This window comes from Salmo salar, chromosome ssa06 (assembly GCF_905237065.1).
Source record: "Salmo salar chromosome ssa06, Ssal_v3.1, whole genome shotgun sequence".
Lineage (NCBI taxonomy): Eukaryota > Metazoa > Chordata > Actinopteri > Salmoniformes > Salmonidae > Salmo > Salmo salar.
Genome location: NC_059447.1, coordinates 16,974,842 through 16,994,692, shown reverse-complemented (window position 1 = coordinate 16,994,692; position 19,851 = coordinate 16,974,842). Strand labels below are relative to the sequence as shown.

Below are 19,851 nucleotides of genomic sequence, written 5' to 3'. Positions count from 1 at the left end.
AGTGCTGTGCTTACTCAAGCAAGCAGCACGTAAAAATCAATTTAACTCACGAGTGACATCTTATCATTGTGTCCCGGAATAGACACAGTTCTAGTGCCTTCGGCTGGGTTTATTGAGAGAACTGGATGGGTGTTCCACTGTGAATTAATTTCAAATAATGTGACAAATCACCCTAGACACTGAAACTGTTTCACCTTCCCATGGAGTGTGTCTATGTATGTCTATCAGCCAGCCAGCCAGCCAGCCAGCCAGCCAGCCAGCCAGCCAGCCAGCCAGCCAGCCAGCCAGCCAGCCAGCCAGCCAGCCAGCCAGCCAAGCCAGCCAACCCTTCTCATTAACCTGTGGTGAGTTATTGACAATTTTTGATGAACAAATAAGGTTTTGTATGTAAGATGGTTAAATAAAGTGTAAAATTATTGATTATTATTAGATTATTATTTCTGCCCTGGTCCTACAAGAGCTCTTTGTCACTTCCCACAAGCCGGGTTGTGACAAAAACTCACACTCATTCTTATGTTTAATAAATGTATTGTATAGTGTGTGTGTGGCAGGCTTACAATGATGGCAAAAAACAACATTTGAGAGTGCGCTGACCCTGGTGCTAGAGGGGGTACGCAGCTGGAGGTTGAATGTTTGAGGGGGTACGGGACTATAAAAGTTTGTCTAAGGCATAGACACAAAAAACTATGATACATTTCAACTTTGGTTAAATTATTGCCTTGTTGTGTCGCAGATTATGGTGAGTATTATTTGTTGCTGTTGTGCATGGCTCAATTGTATGGAATTGAAATTTAAGTGCAATTGGCTTTATAAGAACTGAACAATTCCAGCAGCACTACTAAATAGTAATTTGAGTGTGAAGTGAGGTTATGTATTAGTTTATGAATTAGTTTATGAAGTAGGTTATGAATTAGGTTATGAATTAGGTTACTAATTCGTTTCTGAATAATTTTTTTATGAATTAGTTTATGAATTAGTTTCTGAATTCATTTACAGAGGAAACAAATTAAACTAGTGCATCCTGAGGCTGTCTCCATGGTGACAGTGACTTGGATTGTGGCTGTGATGTGCTGTTGCTAAGCGCTGGCTAATCTCTCCTCTCCTTATAAGCAAGTCATATGACTTGGGCTTATGGAAGAGGGCTTGTTGTTCGGGCCTCTGGCAGTCTCTATGGGAGTGCCACAATGTTCAATTCTTGGGCCGACTCTTTTCTCTGTATACATCAATGATGTCGCTCTTGCTGCTGGTGAGTCTCTGATCCACCACTACGCAGACAACACCATTCTGTATACTTCTGGCTCTTCTTTGGACACTGTGTTAACTACTCTCCAGATGAGCTTCAATGCCATACAACTCTCCTTCCGTGGCCTCCAACTGCTCTTAAATATAAGTAAAACCAAATGCATGCTCTTCAACCGATCGCTGCCTGCACCTGCCTGCACCTGCCCACCCGTCCAGCATCACTACGGTTCTGACTTAGAATATGTGGACAACTACAAATACTTAGGTGTCTGGTTAGACTGTAAACTCTCCTTTTAGACTCACATCAAACATCTCCAATCCTGTACGCTCTTGTTGGCTGGCCCTCGCTTCATACTCGTCGCCAATCCCACTGGCTCCAGGTCATCTACAAGACCCTGCTAGGTAAAGTTCCCCCTTATCTCAGCTCGCTGGTCACCATAGCAGCACCCACCTGTAGCACGCACTCCAGCAGGTATATCTCTCTGGTCACCCCCAAAGCCAATTCCTCTTTCGGCCTCCTCTCCTTCCAGTTCTCTGCTGCCAATGACTGGAACGAACTACAAAAACTGGAAACACTTATCTCCCTCACTAGCTTTAAGCACCAGCTGTCAGAGCAGCTCACAGATTACTGCACCTGTACATAGCCCATCTATAATTTATCCCAAACAACTACCTCTTCCCCTACTGTATTTATTTATTTATTTATTTATTTTGCTCCTTTGCACCCCATTATTTCTATTTCTACTTTGCACTGTATTCCACTGCAAATCTACCCTTCCAATGTTTTACTTGCTATATTGTATTTACTTCGCCACCATGGCCTTTTTTGCCTTTACCTCCCTTATCTCACCTCATTTGCTCACTTTGTATATAGACTTATTTTTCTACTATATTATTGACTGTATGTTTGTTTTACTCCATGTGTAACTCTGTGTTGTTGTATGTGTCAAACTGCTTGCTTTATCTTGGCCAGGTTGATATTGTAAATGAGAACTTGTTTTCAACTTGCCTACCTGGTTAAATACAAGTGAAATAAAAAATAAAAAAATGAATGGGTTGGGTACAATATTGGACAACATCTTCTGTATGCAAAAGAACCACATATGGTGCTATAAGACTGTATGACTTACGTTCCTGTTTTGCAATGTCCATGAGAAGGCTGTGATTATTTATACAGTATGGAAATGTGTTGTACGTGATGCAATTACAAGCTGCATTCCAAACTTCTGCTATGGTTTTTCTGTAACTGACAGTAAAGTTGATGTACAGTCTGTGATAACCATGCCTCCTCTCCCCTGTGTTTAATCACAGTCATTTACTCCACATGCTGTCACTCTGAATATCTTTCAATAGATCTATGCTGAGCACCAATGTCATCACTTTCATGAGGAACAATATTCAACCAGCTTTATTCCAATGCAATATTCATATTAATGTCAATGGTATATTATTTCTTTGTCCATATCCTTGTTTGAGTCTGTTGGGAATAAGATATGCGCCTAAATTAGAACTGTATCAGTTCTCTAGAATAATGGTGGGTTACAGGGGAAGTTCTTTACTTAATATTCTAGCTCGGTTTCTATTTTCGGTTCATATCAATGCTGTTGGATGGGATGTTGGTTGAAATGACCGAGTAGACTCTGAACATCACTACATCACTAACATACATGTATGTTGAAACTCTGCAGTGAGTTCTACCAGCTGGGTTCTATAGGTGTCGGGACAACTGGGTCTCAGAACAGTCCATGGAGCAACCTGAGTGAAACAAGCACACAGCTTAATGTATAGGCTACTGTAAAACCAATATTCCTGTTAGATTGGTTCAGTCACTATAGAGACAGACAGAGGTTTTAGAAATCTTTATTGCCATGAATATTAAACACATATCTCAGACTGGCACTTATATGTATTATAAACATTATAATCAAGAAGGGAAGAAAAATCATCAACCTCTTTTATAAAGCCAAATCAATAATTTAGTCAGGTGTTAACTGAACTCATCTCAGTCTTACGTAGCTGGCTTTAGCATGTCCTGGCATTCCTTCTTATTAAACCTAACCTAAATTTACCTACCTAGCTATAATCAACTACGTCAGTAGTGTTTTGATCGGTTGCAACCTACTGTCACGGCTGTCCAGGCTACTAAATGTCACCGTGCCCTGTCAACAGGGAGACATATTTCTATTGCATAGACTCTATTTAAAGAGAAATATACACTATCACCTGAATGTGACTTGGGTTCAGATTTCAAATGAAACAGTAAGTGTTAAAAATAATGAATGAATTAATATATAATGTACAAAATGGCTCAAGCTCTTGTGATGAATATTCTTTTTGACTGAGATAACAAAAAGCACACTGTGAAACAGATAAGGTGGGTGATTGGTGGAGAGGTCAAAGTGAAGGTCAAGATGAGAAGACAAGGAGGTGAAGGATCTCTTGTTCTCTCTTCACTCTCATTCATTCTCACTTCAGCCTGACCAAAGAAGCATCTTCATAAGCTTCATAGTCCCTCCATATCACTCGATAAAGAGGACTATTATAGATGACACATACTGTATAGTTTGACATGTTTGTTTGACCTTTAACCTCGCCAACACTTGGACCCAACACTTGTATATTTATAAATGTGTAGGCTATTTGTCGACAAAAATACTTGCCCTGAATTGTATTATTGGTAGTCACTCAACTCTCTATGAGGCTTTTTGTTCCCAGTAAAACATGTAACCCAATAAACACTACTACAGAATGAAACACTCCCTTTACTGAGAAGAATATAATGACATTTATACAGCACTAGAGATCAAATAGGCCCTGGGATTTGTAGGTCCAACCGTATTGCTATTGATTTCAGATTTATGAATCAAATTATTTCTGACCTTTGTGCTGAATATCTCAAAGGGACCGACAGAAACTTTAAATGCAGAAAGACGTCTTAATATCAGATGATGATTGGTGGACAGACTGGGGACTGAAAGATCTGAAAGTTCCCCACCAAGACTAAAATGACCTGTGTGATCAACCTAAATCTCAGAGTCGACAGGATATAAAGGCACTTCTGGACTCCCGCTCTGTCGGCCATCTCTGCATTAAGCTAGTTTATCTTAATAGGCCAAGAGAGAGTATAGAGCAGTTATTTTATTTGGATGTGGGCTAGTTTGACCTATTCCTGGAAGCCCTTTCTATGAAAAGGGGGACCAAGTGGCGCAGCGGTCTAAGGCATTGCATCGCAGTGCTAGAGGCGTCGCTAAAGACCTGGGTTCGATCCCGGGCTGTATCACAACCGGCCATGATCGGAAGTCCCATAGGGCGGAGCACAATTGGCCCAGCATCGTCCGGGTTAGGGGAGGGTTGGGTTAGGCTGTCATTGTAAATAAGAATTTGTTCTTAACTGGCTTGCCTGGTTAAATAAAGTTTGAATAAAATGTATTTAAAAAAGGGCACTTCCCTCTCACTCTGTCGCATTAGATATCATTATAACCATTTCAGTCCACTCATTGCAGTTATTGCCGTAATGTATTGTTACTGGACAGACAGTGGTTTCCCTGTGATATGGAGTGGCGAAACATAGAAAAATACCTTCAGCAGAAAGGATATATTTTCTGGTTTCATTTTAATTGAGCCACTTTAAAAAATATATATCTAGGTCAATGGCTGTTTTCCATAGCCAATCCAATTGAGATTGAGCTCTTGCTTTAATTCATTACATTTTTATGTTGATCCATTATGATCTTCCAGTGGTACTTAGTAGAATACTTCAGCTGTGATTATTCATGAATTATTAAAGGTGCAATCAGTAGTTCAAACAATAACAAAGTAGGCACCTTGTCGCTGTTTTATTAAACAGCTGAGGGATGGGGCTGGGGAAATGTAACCACTCTTAAATTAATTGACAGAGCTATAGATGCAAGGACTGACCACCCATGATATAACAAAAACAGTTTTAACCATGTTTTTAGGCTATACAGAGTTGTTTTAAACATTTACTTCATTTACAAACATTGGATCAAAACAAGCTGATATTTTGGTTTCTGATGGGGTATGACAGTTGAACTAAGCTCATGTGGCATTTCTCAATTATATTCTTCAAGAATCAGTGGGTTGATATCATTAATTCAAAAGTCTGAAAATAAATGTAGCAATCACAGACTGCCCCTTTAATGCAAATTGTCAAGGATCAGAGTTGCCTTCCTTATACATAAAGCATTAGAAACAGAATAACACTTAGCTTTATGAATATTATCATTTGAAACAGGGTTCCCTCCCAGTTCAGTTCAGGCGTTCAAAGAAACTCACTTTTCATAAATTCCAAGATGCTGTATCTCAATAGATGAGGTACATCATTTTAGGTTTGTTATACTGAAAACAACCTGTTTTGAATGAATAGGGCCTTATAATGTGTCTGGAACCCATAACTGAAATCAGTGTAGAACTGATGAAAGCACAGACAAACTACAAGCAGACTTGGTAAACAAAACAAATGACATGGGAAAAACAGTATTATTTTCCTAGGTTACCAGAACGGTCAATGTGGTACACAAAGGTTTAACAGTACTTAAGGTTGACAGGAGTAGCCTACTCATTTGGGTTTAGGTGAGACCGTGAACAGATCTATTTGTTCCAGCAGCCTCATATAGTCTAATAGCAGCATCTGGCTAAGGAACCACGCCGCACGTGTCTCTGTATATCTGCTTCACATGATACACAGTGGTCTAATTACCGACCAATGAACAGGGCCGTAGCACCTGTCCACTCCGCCCTCATTACACAAACCCAGAGTTGGAGCTGGTCACAATCAGGTGAGAGGAACCTGATTGGGTTTCATCCCAGAAGGCCTCAATGTGTCCTCTCAGGCTAGAGTTAGAAGTTGTCAATACTAGTAGAGCAGACTTGGAAATTAGTGCTGTAAAATGTAATACGTGCTATAAAATGTAATAAGTGCTGTAAAAAGTAAAGAGTGCTGTAAAATGTAATAATTGCTGTAAAATGCTTTGTGCTGTAAAATGTAATAAGTGATGTTGTCACGATCGTTGTTTGAATGAGTGGACCAAGGTGCAGCGTGGTAGGCGTACATCTATTAAATGAACACCGGAAAAAAAAATACATATACAAACAAAACGTAACGTTTTGTAAGGCTAAACAGCACAGTACCAAAACAAGATCCCACAAACTACAGGTGGGAAAAAGCTGCCTAAGTATGATCCCCAATCAGAGACAACGATAGACAGCTGCCTCTGATTGGGAACCATACCCGGCCAACAAAGAAATAGAAAACATAGATTGCCCTCCCTAGTCACACCCTGACCTAACCAAATAGAGAATAAAAAGGATCTCTAATAAGGTCAGGGCATGACAGATGTAAAATGTTATAAGACCAATACAGTAGTTAAGTCATGGTAAATATCCTCTCTGTTGTATCTACTTATCGAGTATTGTCTTTAGTGAGTAGATTTTGATTTGCAAATATCAAAATCAAACTTTATTAGTCACATGCGCCGAATACAACAGGTGTAGACCTTACAGTGAAATGCTTACTTACGAGCCCCCAACAAGCAATGCAGTTGAAAAAAAAAACGGACTAGAATAAGAGATAAAAGTAACAAGTAATTAAAGAGCAGCAGTAAAACAACAACAGCGAGACTATATACAGGGGGTACCGGTACAGAGTCAATGTGCAGGGAGCACTGGTTAGTTAAGGTAATATGTACATGTAGGTAGAGTTATTGAAGTGACTATGCATAGATGACAACAACAGAGAGTAGCAGCAGTGAAAAGGGGGGGGGGGGAGCAATGCAAATAGTCTGGGTAGCCATTTGACTAGACGTTCAGGAGTCTTACGGCTTTGGGGTAGAAGCTGTTTAGAAGCCTCTTGGACCTAGACTTGGCGCTCCTGTACCGCTTGCCATGTGGTAGCAGAGAGAACAGTCTATGACTAGGGAGGCTGGAGTCTTTGGTAATTTTTAGGGCCTTCCTCTGACACCGCCTGGTATAGAGGTCTTGGATGGAAGGAAGCTTGGCGCCAGTGATGTACTGGGCCATTCGCAATACCCGCTGTAGTGCCTTGCGGTCAGAGGCCGAGCAGTTGCCATATCAGGCAGTGATGCAACCAGTCAAGATGCTCTCGATGGTGCAGCTGTAGAAACTTTTGAGGATCTGAGGACCCATGCCAAATCTTTTCAGTCTCCTGAGGGGGAATAGGTTTTGTCGTGCCCTCTTCTCGACTGTCTTGGTGTGCTTGAACCATGTTAGTTTGTTGGTGATGTGGACACCAAGGAACTTGAAGCTCTCAACCTGCCCCACTGCAGCCCCGTCGATGAGAATGGGGGAGTGCTCGGTCCTCCTTTTCCTGTAGTCCCCAATCATCTCCTTTGTCTAAATCATGTTGAGGCAGAGATTGTTTTCCTGGCACCACACGGCCAGGTCTTTGACTTTCACCCTATAGGCCGTCTCGTCATTGTTGGTGATCAGGCCTACCACTGTTGTGTCATCGTCAAATTTAATAATGGTGTTGGAGTCGTGCCTGGCCGTGCAGTCATGTGTGAACAAGGAGTACAGGAGGAGACAGAGCAAGCACCCCTGAGGGATCCCTGTGTTGATCAGCGTGGCGGATGTGTTGTTACCTACCCTTACCACCTGAGGGCGGCCCATCAGGAAATCCAGGATCCAGTTGCAGAGGGAGGTGTTTAGTCTCAGGATCCTTAGCTTATTGATGAGCTTTGAGGGCACTATGGTGTTGAACGCTGAGCTGTAGTCAATGAATAGCATTCTCACATAGGTGTTCCTTTTGTCCAGGTGGGAAAGGGCAGTGTGGAGTGCAATAGAGATAGCATCATCTGTGGATCTGTTGGGGCGGTATGCAAATTGGAGTGGGTCTAGGGTTTCTGGGATAATGGTGTTGATGTGAGCCATGAACAGCCTTTCAAAGCACTTCATGGCTACATACGTGTGTGCTACGGGTCAGAAATAATTTAGGCAGGTTACCTTGGTGGTCTTGGGCACAGGCACTATGGTGGTCTGCTTAAAACATGTTGGTATTACAGACTCGGACAGGGAGAGGTTTAAAATGTCGGTGAAGACACTTGCCAGTTGGTCAGCGTATGCTCGCAGTACACATCCTAGTAATCTGTCTGGCCCTGTGGCCTTGTGAATGTTGACTTGTTTAAAGGTCTTACTCACATCGGCTGCGGAGAGCGTGATCACACAGTCTTCCGGAACAGCTGGTGCTCTCATGCATGTTTCAGTGTTATTTGCCTCGAAGTGAACATAGAAGTAGTTTTGCTCATCTGGTAAGCTCGTGTCACTGGACAGCTCTCAGCTGTGCTTCCCTTTGTAATGGTTTGCAAGCCCTGCCACATCCGATAAGCGTCAGAGCCGGTGTAGTACGATTTGATCTTAGTCCTGTATTGATGCTTTGCATGTTTGATGGTTCGTCGGAGGGCATAGCGGGATTTCTTATAAACTTCTGGGTTAGAGTTCCACTCCTTGAAAGCAGCAGCTCTAGCCTTTAGCTCAGTGCTGATGCTACCTGTAATCCATGGCTTCTGGTTGAGGTATGTACGTACAGTCTCTGTGGGGATGACATAATCGATGCACTTATTGATGAAGCCAATGACTGATGTGGTGTACTCCTCAATGCCATCGGAGGAATCCCAGATCATGTTCCAGTCTGTGCTAGTAAAACCGTTGTTTAGCTTAGCATCTGCTTCATCTGATCACTTTTTTATTGGTCTTGTCACTGGTGCTTCCTGCTTTAATTTTAGCTTGTAAGCAGGAATAAGGAGGATAGAACTATGATCAGATTTGCCAAATGGATTGCGAGGGAGAGCTTAGTATGCGTCTCTGTGTGTGGAGTATAGGTGGTCCATAGTTTTTTTTCTTCTGGTTTCACATTTAACATAATGATAGAAATTTGGTAAAACAGATTTAAGTTTCCTTGCATTAAAGTCCCCGGGCTACTAGATGCGCCACCTCTGGGTGAGCGTTTTCTTGCTTGCTTATGGCAGAATACAGCTCATTCGATGCTGTCTTAGTGCCAGCCTCTGACTGTGCTGGTATGTAAACAGCTACAAAAAATACAGATGAAAACTCTCCTGTGGGGTTGTATACAGACAGACAGACAGACAGACAGACAGACAGACAGACAGACACTCGTTCACAGATACACACATACACACACTCACACTCACACACACTCACACTCACACACACAGTCACACACACAGTCACACACACAGTCACACACACAGTCACACACACAGTCACACACACAGTCACACACACACACACACACACACACACACACACACACACACACACACACACACACACACACACACATGCACACTCACAGTCACACACCCACCTGGCCTGTTCACCTGGTCGGTTAAGTACTAATGTGACACATACACACACAAGCAAAAGAGGAACTGTCTGCAGTTTGGGAAGGAAGAAGGGGTGACTTCCCCTTGCCATAAACCAAACCACAGTGCCGGGCACAGGGTGGCAGAGTGCACTATACCATTAATCAGTAAATGCATGTGTGATTTATAAGCCTGCTGGATACAGGGAACATTGTATAACACGCACCTTGATTAAAGGTGCATGAAGGGACTTACTAAAATTACAAATAATTATTATTTCATTGACAGCAATGCATGTTCTACACTAAATTCAGTGACCAGTGTCACAGTCAAGTTGAGGAGGTGGCACAGAGACCAGGTGGTTGGTGTGTAAATTGCTGATAGTCTTCTGAGTCACCAACAACCTCCTGCTCTATCTTTAGATGAGCCCTATTAGTTACCTCTAGGCTGCCTCCATCTGAACACAGCAGGAGTCCATACTCATTTGATTGGGAAAACTGCTTCCCCCTGTAAGATGGCCTGCTGCCCCCTGTGAGATGACCTGCTTCCCCTTGAAAGATGACCTGCTGCCCCCTGTGAATTTACCTGCTGCCCCTTTTAAGATGGCCTGCTGCCCCTTGTGAGATGACCTGCTGCCCCTTGTAAGATGGCCTGCTGCCCCTTGTAAGATGGCCTGCTGCCCCCTGTGAGATGACCTGCTGCCCCTTGTAAGATGGCCTGCTGCCCCCTGTGAGATGGCCTACTGCCCCCTGTGAGATGGCCTACTGCCCCCTGTGAGATGGCCTACTGCCCCCTGTGAGATGACCTACTGCCCCCTGTGAGATGACCTACTGCCCCCTGTGAGATGACCTACTGCCCCCTGTGAGATGACCTACTGCCCCCTGTGAGATGACCTACTGCCCCCTGTGAGATGGCCTACTGCCCCCTGTGAGATGACCTACTGCCCCCTGTGAGATGACCTGCTGCCCCCTGTGAGATGACCTACTGCCCCTGTGAGATGGCCTACTGCCCCCTGTGAGATGACCTGCTTCCCCCTGTGAGATGACCTACTGCCCCCTGTGAGATGGCCTACTGCCCCCTGTGAGATGGCCTACTGCCCCCTGTGAGATGGCTGTTTCACTACCTTGACCTCAGGCCTATCGGATAGGATTAACTGCATAAAAATAGAATGAATAGAAGGGACAAATCGTTGACTTGAATGGGGACCCTGTACTATTCATTCTATTTGATAGGCATTTAATACTATCCAATAGACTAAATCCTGAGATACCTTTTAAAAAACTGGGACCAGAAGATCACAGACAAATATAACCTACCCAGAGCTCAGCACTGATCATGTGTTACCTCTGTGAAAACGGTGTGAGCTAAGCTAGTTTCAGTTTCCTCAACTGCCAGAGTCTGTCTCCATGCTATCCAAGGGTTATATAAAGTGGGTGTCCATGTCACATTCATTTGGACTACTAGGCTGAGGTTTAATTCAGTTTAGGGTGCAGCAAATTATCAAAATCTGCCATCACATTGTTTGGAAAATGCAGACATGCTTTAGTGGCCTTAATTTCAGTAAATTTACCCAAGTGTGGAGAAAGAGTCAAGAGTCAAAACCCTTTAAATTATTGGTGACTCAGTAGTCTAATTACGTGGTTGATATGATACATGTTTGTGTATTTATCATGCACATGAAGCCCCTGTGGATACACATATAATATGTTGTATAAGGTGGAGGTCATTTTTTATTTCCACAATGATTTCCTGCTGATGATATTAAGCATATTACTGTTGTCCTGCGTTGGGGTGCTCGCCTCAAGATCATTGTGTTGAGTTGTATGCAACCACTCCGACAAAACAAAAACCCTTTCTAGTTCCAGCGCTATCTAGTGGTCTACAAACACGTGGCCGAAATCGGAGGTGCGCTCTTGCAGAACGCAGCGCGAGCTATACGCGGATGGCTTTCACCGCAGCGTTCAACAAGCTAGATGTCTCGTGAAACCGAGTGAACGACAGTGTATGTTCATTTCATGTTGACGGTGAAATGTGTTGTTGACATGAAATAAGCCTATGCAAATGAACTATTGTGATTCGTAGTAACCTTGGCACACAATAATGCCCACCGGCCATCATAATAATAATCATTACCAAAATAACGATACTATCATCTTGAGTATTTGTCCTGTTTGAGGGGTATTGTGTTTGCAAAATACCTTTTATTGCCATGGTGGATTACGCCGTTTTGTCGGACCCTTGAGTCGCCACCAAAAGAGGAGATTGACTATATTATGATTTTGCATTTATGAAAACATTTATGAAAACATCTTTGGACTATGGTTATTATGTTAATAAACATATTCGTATGTATGAATTTAACTCAGCAACAACAACATTCTCTATGTATGAGTTTTTAGGTAGGCCGATATTTATATTGTTTTACACATAAATCATGTTTTATTTTTCTCTAAGCAGTTTATATAATTACTGCCTGCTCATACATACGGACTGGACAGACTGACGCAACAACAAGGGAATAATAATAACCACAAACTTTCTCCCATCAGACCAATGCGTAATGCATGACGCGCCTAGGAGGAGTGGTCAGCATCGCCTATATATACCCATTCGCGCTCTCCTCAGATTCAGGAAAGCAGCAGCGCTTAAAAACAGACAATATCTCTCTAGACTATTAGAGGTTGCATTCACCATCTCGCCTTCGCACCAAAGACACACGTCGGTGCGCAGAGAAAAGAAAAATAACATGTCTCCTTCCGAGAACGAGTTTAACATCCCGGCCAAAAATTGCCACAGGATGGTGATTCTGGGCTCTACAAAAGTTGGCAAGACGGCCATCATCTCTCGGTTTTTGAACGAAAGAGTCGAGGACCAGTACACGCCGACCATCGAGGACTTTCATAGGAAATTATACAGCATTCGGGGAGATGTGTACCAGTTGGACATTCTGGACACCTCTGGAAACCATCCTTTCCCCGCTATGATGAGACTCTCTATCCTTACTGGTAAGCTTAACTCTGAACTAACAAAACAAATAATATGAATGAAAGCAACACTGGATTTTATTGCTACATCGAAATTATATGTATGGGATGTTTTAAATCATGCATGCAATAATGCTATATGCAACAGTTTTATTGTACACATTTAACCGAGGCCAATGTAATCATGGACTTTTTGAGCTGTGATATTAATGTTCCTTCCATTTCTCTCTCCTCAGGTGATGTTTTCATCCTGGTGTTCAGTCTGGATAACAGAGACTCCTTCCAAGAGGTGCAGCGCCTGAAGCGTCAAATTTACGAAACCAAGTCCTGCCTGAAAAACAAAACCAAAGAGAACGTGGATGTCCCGATCGTTATCTGCGGGAACAAGTGTGACCGGGAGTTTAACCGGGAGGTTCAGAATGAGGAGATTGAGCAGCTGGTGGCTGGTGATGAACAGTGTGCCTACTATGAGATCTCTGCAAAACGGAACACTAACGTCGACCAGATGTTTCAGACTCTTTTTACCATGGCTAAACTGCCCAACGAGATGAGCCCGGACTCTCACCGCAAAGTTTCCTTACAGTTTTGCGAAGTGCTGCAAAACAGCAGAAGAAAGTCTTTCAGAAATAAGAAATTCAAAGACGGCGAGGCATACGGGATTGTGGAACCGTTCGCGCGCCGACCAAGCGTGCACAGTGACTTGAGGTACATAAAAGAGAAAGCTATCGGCGGCGGACAGAGTAAACAGAGTTGCACCATCAGCTAAGCAATTTACTGACAATGTGCAGGATAACTGTAACGAAATACAACGATAGGTATGATACCCGCCAGTCTTCTCGCCAGTGTGCGGAGTTCAGGATAACACAGCACCCCAGTGCGCAGTGACAGCAAGGGGTGTGTATCCCAAACCATGCCAGGACGCGCCGAGAGGGTGCATGACATGGTCAGTCCGTCAGAAATGTCCCTGTGGAGTCAGGACTCTCAAAAGAGATGTAGCTTTAGAGAACCTACAGTGAGGTAGCCTATTCTTGTCAACTACATGCTGTAAAATCTGCCTCTACTGCATGGAGAATGTAGCATTTACCTATGGGGTGGCTCTTGTTTACATTTAGCATTTCATTATTTTTTTTACATGGAAATGAACTTGAAGCTAATTGCATTCTGAACAAATCTATAAATGTATATTTATTATTCTGTCATCGTTTACTTTTCACAAAGAAAGAAACATAAAGAGAAAATAAAACCATTTGACAACTGTATTACCATGTCTGTCATCCTTTTTTTGTGCTTGTATAATAACATCGATGGTAAATAAGGATATTCTGAGGCCTTGTCAGTGAAATTACAGTTTTAAAGTATTGCCTATAACCTAATTCATTTTGAAGTACGCTATGTGTACAGAACATTAAGAACACCTTCCTAATAGTGAGTTGCACCCTGTCCTTTCAAAGGCACTTAAGTAATTTGTCTTGCCCATTCACCCTCTGAGTGGCACACATACACAATCCATGTCTCAAGGCTTAAAAATCCTTCTTTAACCTGTTTCCTGCCCTTCATCTACACTGACTGGAGTAGATTTAACAAGTGACATTAATAAGGGATCAAAGCCTTTACCTGGATTCAGCTGGCCAGTTTATTTCAGACCAATTTGACCCCACCCCCCCAACTCGCCCCCCCGATATTTATTGGAGGGGGTTCAGTCAGGTCTCAACTTTCTGTTGAGAGTCAGAATAATAAAATACACAATGTGTAATTTTGAAATGTGGTTGTGCATCAGCTGTCACTCAATTAGCCCATGTGTGTGGATGTGAGTACACAGACCCAGGAGCCACCACTGCGGCCCCTCATGATGAGTTCAGTTTTTTTTGTGTCCCTCAACCCCATCAAAGTTGCCCACCCCTGGTGTACGTCATGGAAAGAGAAGGTGTTCATAATGTTTTGTATTAATGTATATTATTTATACCTTACATGCCGTCCATGATAAGACTATGCAATTAGCCTATTAAAATGTTTTTCTGACTGCATAAGATGATTTAGCAATATGCAAGAGACTACAGTTCAGTTAGGCAATCAAGAAATGTCTGAGAATGGATACAAGTGTATTTAATTACTTTGTAAAAGGAATGGATTCCCATACAAGGCATAACACTTCAGTTACAAAGCATTAACAAGCATGATAAGGCATTATTCTAGGCATGATCAGAGAGCGAGAGAGGTCATAGCCTGAAAGGTCATGCCCCAAGAGTCCCTGGGGTGGAGAGAGATAGATAAAGAGTGTAGGTATCTCACCAGCGCAGATCAGGAACAAACAATAGAATGAGGCAATGAAGCTAAGAACCTTTTATAACCATTTCACCATGATGAGATATCAGACCTACTGGCTCTAAAGACAACAGAACCTCTGCTTCACAAGAGATGACGCAATGGAGATGACGCAATCATTTTGAAACATTGAAAAGTATAACATTTTGATTGAATAACATTTGATTGAATAACAACTTGGATTTGAAATCAGCCCCAAAAAATTCCCCAACTCCTCTGGTTTTTACTCCATTTATCCCTTCTCTTTTCAGCTGTAGAGGTCATCATCTCTCTAACTGGGTGATGGTCTATGTTCCTATCCTCCTCACGTCTGCGGTAGCTAAACACAATACGAATATAAATACAGAGATATATAGTGCAGGCTATAGTAAAATGACTTCCATTACATGAATATTTCCTAAATGCTATTGTAAACAACCTTTGAGTAACTGCCCACAGCTTAGTCTGAAACTCATACGTTGTATTGAAGATAAAAGATCTAGCATACTGCAAATGAGTGTGAACCTAATTGACCTTAGTCATATTTCAGGTTTGCTGGTTACTGAACTGCACTTGTCACTTAAAACTGCATGACCACTATAATACCTTGCTTTCCTGCTCAAAAGTGACTCTTCCCTAACTAGAGGATCTGAGTTCTTTCAGGCCCTGAACCGTGCAGCCCTATCGTTGTTGGATAGAGGCATCTATAAGGACAGATATTCCCTCAACATCAAAACTGTACTGATAAAGCATTAATACAACATTATGATAATAATTAAGTGCTGATGACTTGAATTTAATAATAATAATGACCATGTTGTTAAAGAGGGTTAAACCACGGCCTTATACTGTCACGTTCGTCGTAATGATTGGACCAAGGCGCAGCATGAGTAGCATTCCACATCTTTATTAAAACGTGAAACTTCAGCAAAATACAAAAACAATAAATGATCAAACGAACCGTGAAGACAGCGAAGTGCAAATAGGCACGTACACAAAAACAAGATCCCACAAAACACAGTGGGGAAATGGCTGCCTAAATATGATCCCCAATCAGAGACAATTGGGAACCATACCAAGCACACCAACATAGAAATAAACAACATAGAACACCCCCAGTCACGCCCTGACCTACTATACCATAGAGAACCAAGGGCTCTCTATGGTCAGGGCGTGACATATACCTTTTAAAGGGTTAATAAATTACATTATGATAAACGGTAAGGTCTGTGTGTGTTAAAACCTGTTTTGAGTGTTGTGACCTTCAGACACTGTCAGAAGGCATCTACATTCAGACTCTTCCTGTCTGGATCCCACCTTGGTTATCTGGTTTTCTGAGAACACAAGGCTGCCACAGACCTGATGAAACCAGTCCCCGATCAGAAGATGCTTACACTCGTTCACCTTGTCATGACACTATACTTGTGATGAAAGATCAAGTTTCAGTCAAACCCACTTCTGAGTTTTTACTTGCTGATAAGATGGTTCCTGCTGTCAGGGGTTAGATTTATTAAAATGTTGTTGCTAGGGAAAGTTACGTAAGGGGGATTGGGGAGGCTATATGAGTTACAGGATGTCTTGGACATTTTGCAGAACTTGGGGAGAAACTATCATATACTGTTATACTTTTCTCTGTACCAACTTCTGCCTACAAATTGTATTACTAAAGGAGTCTTATTTAATACTTAAACAAAGAGTCTGTGCTTCCTTTCCGTTACTAATGTATGTTTGATAATTATGTATCCTGATCATTTGTTGAAGAAAATGACCAACATTGTCATTACTTTTGTTTTTCACAATGTGATAAAGACAAAATATACCTTAACACATAACAATACATAAATATGTTATTAATAAAATGTACACACATACACTACATTCCGTAAAAGCTTATGTCCTAAAAACACAAAAACAATACTGTATATGTGTCATACAGAGTAAAAAATAACATTGTGGTATAACAGTTATACAGAATGACATAATCGTTACTCCGTATGACAAAAAAACAGTTTGAACTTATTCTACAGGCAATTGCTTGGCCACCTATGAAAAAACTATGACCTTGATCTACATCTTTTTAAAGTTACATTTCACATCAAATATGCAATTTTAAAATAAAAACAACATTATAAATGTTTTTTTAAGCGTTGTACCGTATGACACAGGATTTTGTACCATAGTGTCATAAGCGTCGATGAAAGGGGACCAAAGCGCAGCGGGTAAAGTGCTCATCTTCTTTTATTATTTGATAAAGTGAACACTTAAACAAAAATAACAAACCGACAATCAACAGTTCCGTAAGGCACATAGGCTATACCGAAAACAACCACCCACAAACCCAAAGGAAAAAACAGGCTGCCTAAGTATGGCTTCCAATCAGAGAAAACGAAAGACACCTGCCTCTGATTGGAAACCATACTTTATACATATAGAAAATGAACATAGAAAACTAGAGCATATCCCCTGGAAACAAACAAACCCCAAAACACACAGAAACAACACCCCCCTGCCACGCCCTGACCATACTACAATGACAAATGACCCCTTTACTGGTCAGGACGTGACACATAGTGCGCCAGTAAACGAAAAGGTGAAATTATCAATATTTTAGGGGGTCCTGAATCTTCTTGAACATTTCTGCATATTGATTTTAGTTTTGGTACTTCTGAGCTCTATAGCTCCCTAAATTCCCATTATTCATAATGAGTACTGTTATAAGCTGGTAAATAGGGGAAAGTTAAGTCTAATAATGCAGTTTATAAACATTTATTATGCTTCAGACACCAAAATAGACACGTCAGGTCATTGACCCTATTACAGATGAAGACATTTCAACTTTTCATCTCCTTAGCAAGATGAGCTTCGTGCAAAAAAAATCTAAGGGCACAGATCAAGCAGCATTGAACTCTCTGGCACTGTCCAGAAAACAACCCTAGCCCTGAGGCACTGGTTAAGATCTGAGAGTGTAAACTAGGTGTAAGAAATATGGGTAATATTCCATGAAGCTTATCAAAGGAAAATGTGGAGCTATGACTATGTTTAGTGTACCTATCTAGTGAATACTTTCCCATCTACACAAGTGCCTTTAGGCGGGTAGTGCCTTTAGAGGGGTAGTGCCTTTAGGCGGGTAGTGCCTTTAGAGGGGTAGTGCCTTTAGAGGGGTAGTGCCTTTAGGCGGGTAGTGCCTTTAGGCGGGTAGTGCCTTTAGAGGGGTAGTGCCTTTAGAGGGGTAGTGCCTTTAGGCGGGTAGTGCTTTTAGGCGGGTAGTGCCTTTTAGTGCCTTTAGGCGGGCATTGCTTTTAGGCGGGTAGTGCCTCGTAGTGCCTTTAGGCGGGTAGTGATTTTAGGCGGGTAGTGCCTTGTAGTGCCTTTAGGCGGGTAGTGCCTTTAGGTGGGTAGTGCCTTTAGAGGGGTAGTGCCTTTAGGCGGGTAGTGCCTTTAGAGGGGTAGTGCCTTTAGGCGGGTAGTGCTTTTAGGCGGGTAGTGCCTTTTAGTGCCTTTAGGCGGGCATTGCTTTTAGGCGGGTAGTGCCTTGTAGTGCCTTTAGGCGGGTAGTGCCTTTAGGTGGGTAGTGCCTTTAGAGGGGTAGTGCCTTTAGGCGGGTAGTGCCTTTAGAGGGGTAGTGCCTTTAGGCGGGTAGTGCCTTTAGGCGGGTAGTGCCTTTAGAGGGGTAGTGCCTTTAGAGGGGTAGTGCCTTTAGGCGGGTAGTGCTTTTAGGCGGGTAGTGCCTTTTAGTGCCTTTAGGCGGGCATTGCTTTTAGGCGGGTAGTGCCTCGTAGTGCCTTTAGGCGGGTAGTGATTTTAGGCGGGTAGTGCCTTGTAGTGCCTTTAGGCGGGTAGTGCCTTTAGGTGGGTAGTGCCTTTAGGCGGGTAGTGAAAAAAAGGTGAGTAGTGCCTTTAGGTGGGTAAAGTCAAGGGGTTGTTTCTGGACAGGGCCTTTGCTTTGTCGTTATCTTGCTGTTTCGTAACATACATAGAGTGGGGCTAATGTAGTCTTCTAATGTTTTGAGTAAAAACGGTTAGACGGGTTTATGGATGAAGGTTAAAGTTAGTGTTGATTGTATACTGAGATTGTTGACTTAAAGCCAGCTGCTGACCAACCTCACCTGACCCTGTGTGTATAGGGAGAGATAGGAGACAGATGCTGGGTCATGTCGATACCATGCCTGGGGGAGACCTAAGTTGTGTTAGTTCAACTTCATACTGTATAAGATGAATCAATGCACAAGTCTTTGCTTTTAGCATTAAGTGCAACTGAGGAGAGGAGAATGGATCTAGTGCCTTCATGCAGACTCTGATATTAGCTCAGAGATTAGAATGAAGGTGTGCAGGGGCTACCAAAGCCTTAGAAGAATAGGGTGTCTGGGGACGGTCATTGGTTTAAAAATAAAAGTTGATAGCATCTCCCAAAAATGACAATATTAGAGCCATAAAATCATCAGTGAAGACTATGAGTATGAATACATTTGTATGATCCTATTCTATAAACCGAGTAGTTTCACCAGAGGAAACCCTTCCTTCAGTGGGTTTAAACAAGGTCACCCTGTAGACCAGGGGCTCTCAAACCTATCCTTGTGACGTGCGTTAGTTCAGGGATACAACAACATTGTGAAACGTCTGGGGCTCCATGAAGAGAGGTTTGAGAGCCACTGCTGTAGCCTACTCTCAAAAAACGTCACTTCTGTTACAGTGTTTTTGTTTAGGGCGACCATTTTGTTCAAAACTCTTCCGCATGTAACAATTCTGTCCAGCTATTAATATGCACAGGAACACAACATTTCTTACAGACAGAACCAAGTGGGGACATTGTTTGGTAGGAACACAAGTAGGAGGCGAGGGGCAGCTGTGTACACAAAGTCTTCGTCCCAGGAGGAGGAAGAGGAGGGGGTAGGGTAGAATAGTAGAACGGAACAGCGGTAGGAACACACCTGAAGGTACATGCTCTACTCACACAGGCTGTGGTG

The 19,851-nt window shown here is 42.4% G+C and overlaps 1 protein-coding gene across 1 annotated transcript; it reads left to right on the top strand.

The window, feature by feature from the left end:
* Positions 1–12,239: 12,239 nt before the first annotated feature.
* On the top strand, positions 12,240–13,845 carry LOC106606457 (dexamethasone-induced Ras-related protein 1). Its single transcript, XM_014202666.2, has 2 exons — positions 12,240–12,607; positions 12,823–13,845. Exons 1-2 carry the CDS (start codon positions 12,349–12,351, stop codon positions 13,350–13,352), a joined length of 789 nt encoding a protein of 262 aa, XP_014058141.1. The 5' UTR covers positions 12,240–12,348; the 3' UTR covers positions 13,353–13,845.
* The last annotated feature ends 6,006 nt before the right edge of the window (positions 13,846–19,851 follow it).

Coding starts and splice junctions, on each gene's coding strand:
- LOC106606457 (XM_014202666.2), top strand. CDS start 12,349: ATGTCTCCTTCCGAGAACGAGTTTAACATCCCGGCCAAAAATTGCCAC. Junction 12,608..12,822: donor GAGACTCTCTATCCTTACTG/GTAAGCTTAACT, acceptor CTCTCTCCTCAG/GTGATGTTTTCATCCTGGTG.